The sequence below is a fragment of the Episyrphus balteatus genome, chromosome 3, assembly GCF_945859705.1.
Source record: "Episyrphus balteatus chromosome 3, idEpiBalt1.1, whole genome shotgun sequence".
NCBI lineage: Eukaryota > Metazoa > Arthropoda > Insecta > Diptera > Syrphidae > Episyrphus > Episyrphus balteatus.
Genome location: NC_079136.1, coordinates 96,831,608 through 96,839,713, shown reverse-complemented (window position 1 = coordinate 96,839,713; position 8,106 = coordinate 96,831,608). Strand labels below are relative to the sequence as shown.

At 35.1% G+C, this 8,106-nt stretch overlaps 2 protein-coding genes across 2 annotated transcripts; one reads left to right on the top strand and one right to left on the bottom strand.

Moving 5' to 3' along the window:
• The first annotated feature begins 205 nt into the window (after window positions 1-205).
• On the top strand, window positions 206-721 carry LOC129915149 (uncharacterized). The gene has a single exon (XM_055994615.1). It carries the CDS (start codon window positions 206-208, stop codon window positions 719-721), a length of 516 nt encoding a protein of 171 aa, XP_055850590.1.
• A 66-nt stretch (window positions 722-787) lies between these two features.
• Window positions 788-7,870, bottom strand: LOC129913797 (uncharacterized). Its single transcript, XM_055992660.1, has 3 exons — window positions 5,122-7,870; window positions 4,880-5,038; window positions 788-4,701 (listed from the first exon to the last, which is right to left on the bottom strand). The coding sequence occupies exons 1-3, from the start codon at window positions 5,446-5,448 to the stop codon at window positions 889-891; spliced, it is 4,299 nt and encodes a 1,432-aa protein (XP_055848635.1). The 5' UTR covers window positions 5,449-7,870; the 3' UTR covers window positions 788-888.
• Between the last annotated feature and the right edge of the window lie 236 nt (window positions 7,871-8,106).

Below are 8,106 nucleotides of genomic sequence, written 5' to 3'. Positions count from 1 at the left end.
TATAAACGCAAGACATGAATTGATTTTAATTCGAACTCGAACTGATGAAAATGCCTACATTAATTCAGAAAAAGAAAATTTAAAAATGTCAATCCATAAACTACAATGGAGGGTTCCTCACATTACCTTATCCGATTCCAATAAATTGGTACTATTGAAACAAATTCAATCGAAACCAATTAAAATGCATTTTAGAAATTGGGAAATGTATGAATATCCTACTCTACCTACTAACACGGATCATGTGTGGACAGTCAAAACCTCAACTCAACTTGAAAAACCTAGATATATAATAATTGCACTACAAACAGCGCGTAAGAACTATATAAACAAAGATGCTAGTAAATTCGATCATTGCGATGTTAGCAATGTGAAAGTATATTTGAACTCAGAAGCATATCCTCGGGAAGATTTAAATTTGAAGTTTAATCTAAATCATTATGCTATTCTTTATGAGATGTACAGCAAGTTTCAACAATCATATTATCAGAAACCACCGCTACCACTCTTATCCCCACAAGAATATAAAGATATTGCTCCAATTATGGTTATTGACTGTTCTCGTCAAAATGAATCAATTAAAAACGGACCTGTCGATGTAAGAATTGAACTCAAAACATCCATCCCTGTTCCAGATTTAACAACAATGTATTGTCTTATTCTTCACGACCGTATAATTGAATACAATCCAATGACAGGAGAAGTTCAAAAACTTATCTAAAACGTAACAAATTGTATACCTTTTTTAAATAATAAAAAATATTTTATTTGCCGATAAAAAAAACACATTCTGGTTCATTTTTTTTTATTTTTATTTATTTTTTAGTTTTATTTTTTTTTTATTTTCAAAGTCTGAAGAAGAAGATAAAACATAATTTAATTATAAAATTATTCTTTGCATCCTCTTTTAAATCCATATGGCAATGAACTGTGATTGCTAAGAAAACGTCTTTTTTCTGCTTTGGGCTTATACGTTTTGGTCTCCGCTACAGTCACAACTTGGTGACCCTGTGTACGTCGAATATTATTAGAATTAATAATTATACCTTCATTGTCCGATGATGAAGAATTTAGTACTGCTTCTTTTATTGATTCGAAATTGATTTTTTGTGATGATTGGAAATTAAGACAAATGCCCTTTACCTTGCATACTATGTGTTCTAAATGATCGTTTGTACTATAAAGTTTATACGCATAGTTTTTTGGACCACCGCTGACAAATTCTGTTATAAAACTCCCCTGGCCATAAGTTTCCAGTTCATTGGTCATGTCACCAATAAATTCTCCAGTAGGCGGCTCGAATTCTCCATCCCTGCTAACGTATATGACAGAATCAGTGTCATAGTACAGTACTCGTTCCTCTAATTTTTCCAGATAGCTGTATAATTTAAGGCGGGCCAGGGTTGTCGTATAGGCTGCAATACAAACATTTACTCGGGATGAATATTCAATGGCTTCCTCTTTCATTTCAAAGGTGATTACCAATTTTTCTTCATTAATAGGTATAATATGTAATACTTCTATAGAAGGATATGTAAGAAGAAGAAATAAATCCGAAGGATCACTCAAAATACAAGTTTGTTGTTGGTTTTGTCGTTGTCCGAATTTTCCCCAAAATGAATTCAGAATCAATTTTGCCAAAGATCTTTTACCAGGATTATCACAAATTTCTGATTCTTCCAACTCTATATTTTCTTTTTCAAAAAATTCTTTTAAGTAATTCTCTTTTTCTAAAGAAGATGAGCACTTAACAGGCCATCCCGATGCTTCCTGTTTCAACTTCAAAAACTTGTTCATCATTGGTGTGAATAATCCTTCAGAATTTGTGTCTGGATCATATTGGGTTACATTATATTCCCAAATTTCATAAACATCAATCAATTTATAGCCTTTTTCAATTGCTTTCAAAACTTCGTCAATTACCCATGTTCCTAGTAGGGCCCTTTCCTCCTCGGAATGATAACAACATTGTTCTTGATTTTTTTCACTGCTGCAACTTCTACACAATGAAAACATGAGTCTATTGTTTTGTTTCATTGGGAGGACAGGATGAAGTAGATTCTCAGGTGGTATAATTTTGCATTTTACAAGTCCATTCATACCTTCTAGTTTTAAGCCAGAACAATGAGTATGAACTTTAGGATGTCCAATGGGGAATTTCCCGTTTTTGCATACCCATGGATATAGGGAGCATACATCTATGTATTGAATTTTTTCGCCTTCTTTACATTTGTAATAATTGTATGTATTCCCTGTTCGACCTCCAAAGAAAGCATCACGAGGATTGAGCGGGGAACTTTGTATAAGTGGATGTGTATTTAAACACTGCAAATCTTCCTTACTCATAGTCTTTAAATAATTTTGAAAATCACAACCCCACATTTCAATAACTTCAAAATTGTATGTTTTTAATCTTTTAATTTTTGATTCGGTTTTTTCATACCTCCGATTGAGAGTATCACTCGAGTCTTCATGAAGTGGTTTATCACGATTGTGTTTTAAACAGAGAGGATGACCGTGATAATAGCAGCCATGGTATTCAAAAATCTGCCTTGTTTCTGTGCAATAGCCATCAACCTTTACGCCATTAACAACAGCTTCTCTTCCTTTGTACGCATGTTGTATGGTTATATTTCTCTTTTTCTCCTCGCAAATCATCCACTTAATTGCTTCTACAGATTGATTATCCATACATCTGTAACCGTTTCTCGGTATTAAGCCAATTGTGTTAGGAAGAAGAAAATTACGCCTGAAAACAAGGTTACAAGCGGAGGCTATCGTTACTGCTTCCAAAAATGGTTCAACATTATTTTGCATTAGAAATAATTTTCTAAATGCTAAACATGCCTCGGTCAATATCTCCACATCGCTCTTGCAGTATTCTTCAAGCTCATGCTGCATTACAAAATAATCATTTGCATGCTCTGAATGCCATTTCAAAAAATTATTTCGTTCCTCTACTCTCATTGTATCCGGACTATAAAATTCAATAGCCGGTAGTTTCCCTGTATATTTTTCATTTATTTTCATGTTGAATAAATGAGGAAAATAACCTTTTTTTAATTCTGATGGCAGATTGAATGCTTTGGGTAATTTTGATAGAGCCATTGGGAAATAATTTAATGAGTCCAGAAATTTGACATTACCAATCTCCATTAAAATTATTTTAGTTCCACGCATAAGTAATTCGGGATTAAGGCTTGTTTTTTGCAGTACATAATTTAAAATAAATTGATGATCATAAGCCTGGCCATTGTGTGCTATCACAATCACCTGTTTGTAATTTTTTCTGACATTCAGAATATATTCCAAAAACTTTTCTATTACATATCCTTCTTTTTCTTCTTGTTCACGTATTATGTGTAGTGAATGCTTACATTTCTGGCAGAAAAATAGATTTGGTATATCTATACATTGATCACATTTCTGTTTGAATATACATAAGTTGGGCTCGTGTAGTTTAGCTCTACTATTAATTTCTTTTTCTTGCCGACTTTCCAAGTCGTAGAATATGTATAGACAGTTTTTAGAACAAAGTGTTCTTTTGTCTGGTTGAATATAGCAATGATGATCCCCTGGCACATGCTTGTCACATTGTTTGCAGAAGTATTCATCACAATAATGTTCTCGATTTGATGCGTATGTTTTTAAGCATAAAGAACATCTTTTAATCTGCTCACAAATAGAAATGTTACTCGTAGATCCACCTGCTTTGTGGTTATCGAAACACTGCTTTCCTCTGAAGCTTCGATAGCAATTATCACATAAAATCTCAGAGGATGTTTTAACGCAAGCAGTTTCGTTTTTACATTGGGGGCAGGAACGTACACATCTATGATGATTTTTCGTGTTATACGGCACATGACATATTTCACAGTAGTAACTACAGCAAAATGCTGACGTCAACGATGTTATAACACAATAATGGTTCCTGTGATATAGCAAATTAATCTTTTTTTCTTCGAGACAACCATTAGCGGTAGAGACACCTTCAAATATTATTTTTCTGCCCTTGGTGTCATACTCGTACACAGTGATTTTGTAGCCTTTTAGGTGATCTTGGAATATTTTCAGTTCAGGAATCCCGCAACCATCCTCTGGTATACTTATTTGAATTTGTGTAATGAGTCTCAAAGCTCTTTCTGTTTGGACGTTCCTAACATCCTTTCTTAGCTTTTGAATGTTGATTTCTTTATCAACATATGCCATGGCCACTATCAATGCTCTTGGCAAACATAAGTTGTCCTTATTCTCAATACGTAAGATCCCCTTACGTTTAGCACATTCTTCGTCAAATGTGTTATACATAGAGGAGGGCTTAATTGATCCTTTGCCTCTGGGCATTTTAACAGCCGTAACTGCCAAACAAAATTGGTCCGTGTTTACCCCTTCAGAGTTGCTTTGAAATATACTCGCTATCATGGTCCATACATCGTTGAACGACAAATCTCCACAATCCCGGAAATTAATCCAGCCACTGCCTCGCTCGCTTGAGAAATTATCCCCACAAAAAGTTACCCCTATTTTATCTGTGGGGGCTAGATCACTTGTAGCAATCTTCAACATCTCGTTCACTGCCTCCTTTACCCATGAAGTTGGTTCTTCATTTTTGGGTATCGAGCGGATCTTGAATTCAATTTTTCGTCCCTTTAAATTGAACCTCTTATTTGTGGATGTGATATCACTCACAATTTCGATTTTCTAAAAGAAACAAAAAAAGCATTCAGAGAACAACCATTTTCAATAAAAAAAATCAGAAACATTTTAAGTTATTTTTTGGAATATTTGTAATTTATTATTTTTTCTTTTTTAAAATTTTTTGTTGGGAGTTATACAAATTTTTTTGACTATCATAGTAGTCATTGAAGCTGAAGATTACCTCTTCAGAAGAGAACATTTGTGGCTGTTCTTGTTCCTCAATAGGGGGTGTCGTGGCTGCTATGGCTTCTTGCTGTTGTTGTTGTAGCTCTTTAATTTGCTGATTTTCGGGGGTTGTTGAGGGTTGTTGTCGTTCTTGTTCCTTTGATGGCTCTTGCTTCTGAAATATTTTTCATAAGTTAGTATTTTAATTTTTTTATATTGACATATAAGTATAAAATTATATCTGTATATGTAACTTACCTTATTTTCCTTCTCGTGGAAATCTATATGGAATGAGTTGTGGCCATATGGGGCCACAACTTCAAAGGCTAAATTAGCCAACCCCTCTATGTCACCATCATCCATTTGGCTGTTACACCTTTTTGGGAGGTAAACCTCAAAGTCCTCCAACTCCAGCATGATGGAGGGGCCATATTCCGATTCCCGCCTAAAGGCCCGAACGATGTTATACTTCTTCCTCAGCTCCAGCTGGACCAGCCTTTTATAGATTTTCCTCTTTGGGGCTAAGACCTTTTTAGGTTTAATGGTCGACACCTTAGACTTGAGTTTACTTAAAAATCCTGACATTTTTTTAAATGACTTTATAAATTCAAAAAATGAAGTGTTGCACTTGAACGTATTCAAAAGAATAATTTTTTACTTTGAAAATGCTCTACTCTTTATACTAAGTTCCTTTCCTCAAAATTTCTTTGTCATCCCCACTCTAATCTTAGAAAACCAATATAATTTGTTTATGGTTTGTGATCCTACAGGCGAGTCCAAGATTTCAAACATATAATCCAAAACAGAACGATTCTTGGTCACTGTGACATATTCAAGAGTACTCATAATCAAAATATAAGTTAAGAAACAATTTAATTAAAATCAAAAAGTAAACATCCAACAGTCATCCTCATCACATATTGATATCCAGTTCATATTGATAAACAGTTTTAAAAAGAACACAAACAGTTAGCACATAACCAATTACTATACGTCAGCACATCCACCATACGTGGGAGTATCCAGACCGCCACCAACGATGCAGTACAGATAAGAAATCAAAAAAAATGTCAATGTAGGCTAAGATAGGATTATGATTCAATTAGACGTTCACATTTTAAGGAGGGAAGAGTTAACAAACAATTTCATTAAAATCAAAAGTAAACATCCAGCAGTCATCCTCATCACACATTGATATCCAATCCAATCCATATTGATAAACAGTTTTAAAAGAACACAAACAGTTAGCACATAACCAATTTCTATACGTCAGCACATCCACCATACGTGGGAGTATCCAGACCGCCACCAACGATGCATTACAGATAAGAAATCAAAAAATGTCAATGTAGGCTATGATAGGATTAAGATTCAATTAAAAAGATATTCATCGCTGCAGCACGCGGCGACGGCGGCACAAATGCATTTTTCAATTGATCATATTCCGATGCGTCTGCTGCTTCGCCCTTTAATTTACACTCCAATATCAAGCTACATACAATCCAAATGTTCTTCTTTTTTCTCAATGCATCAATATCCCCTTTAAATCAAATATGTAACCAAATTTCTTTTTTAGAAACCACACACAAATACATTTTTCACAACCAGCAACTACTCGGCAAACATACCAAAACGATTCTATAAATAACTCAACCAGCAACTACTCGCCAAAAATACCAAAAGATTCTATAAATAACTTTGTTTTGTAAGCATGAATATGCTATACACGCATCAAACTACAACTACCCTGATAGCCTAGTGCAAGTGTCACACACCCGACACGCCATAGGTTCCCCGGTTCAAATCTCCGCCGCGGCAATGTATTTTTTAATTCTCCCATATCGAGCTACATACAATCCAAATGTTCTTCTTTTTTCTCAATGCATCAATATCCCCTTTAAATCAAATATGTAACCAAAATTTCTTCTTTAGAAACCACACACAAATACATTTTTCACAACCAGCAACTACTCGGCAAACATACCAAAAGATTCTATAAATAACTTTTTTGTACGCATATACGTCAGCACATCCACCATACGTGTGAGCATCCAGACACCCACCAACGATGCAGTACAGATAAGATATCAAGAAATGTCAATGTAGGCTAAGATAGGATTAAAATTCAATTCAAAAAATATTCATCGCTGCAGCATGAGGCGGAGGCAAACATACCAAAAGATTCTATAAATAACTTTTTTGTACGCATAAAAGATACTTTCGCGCATCAAACTACAATTACCTCGATAGCCTAGTGGAAGTGTCACACACCCGACACGCCATAGGTTCCCGGTTCAAATCTCCGCTGCGGCAATGTATTTTTTAATTCTCCCATATCGAGCTACATACAATCCAAATGTTCTTCTTTTTTCTCAATGCATCAATATCCCCTTTAAATCAAATATGTAACCAAAATTTCTTCTTTAGAAACCACACACAAATACATTTTTCACAACCAGCAACTACTCGGCAAGCATACCAAAAGATTCTATAAATAACTTTTTTGTACGCATATACGTCAGCACATCCACCATACGTGTGAGCATCCAGACACCCACCAACGATGCAGTACAGATAAGATATCAAGAAATGTCAATGTAGGCTAAGATAGGATTAAAATTCAATTCAAAAAATATTCATCGCTGCAGCATGATGCGGAGGCAAACATACCAAAAGATTCTATAAATAACTTTTTTGTACGCATAAAAGATACTTTCGCGCATCAAACTACAATTACCTCGATAGCCTAGTGGAAGTGTCACACACCCGACACGCCATAGGTTCCCGGTTCAAATCTCCGCTGCGGCAATGCATTTTTTAAATTTAAATTCCACAAGTACACATAGCGCAGCGGCGGCGGCGCCAAGGCGGCCACCTCAAACAAAACACAAACCCATTAAAAACCCATTAACAACCCATTAAACAACACCGCCGTGACCTCAAACCAATTCAAGGGCATACATCCCATCCAAAATTTTCCCACGCCGTGGTCCACCAACTACTACTGTTTTTTCATTAATGTTTTTGTAATCTATAACCATTCGAAGCTTAGGTGTACCATTCTCATTGATACCTTTCTTTGATACAACCCATATAGGTGAATTATAAGGACTCTTGCTTGCTCTTACAATTCCTTTTTCTAATAAATTTTTTATTTCATTATTAACAAACGTGTTTACGGACAGAGGGTATGGATATTGTTTACTCCATATAGGAGTTTCAACAATTGTTCGAATTTCCGCT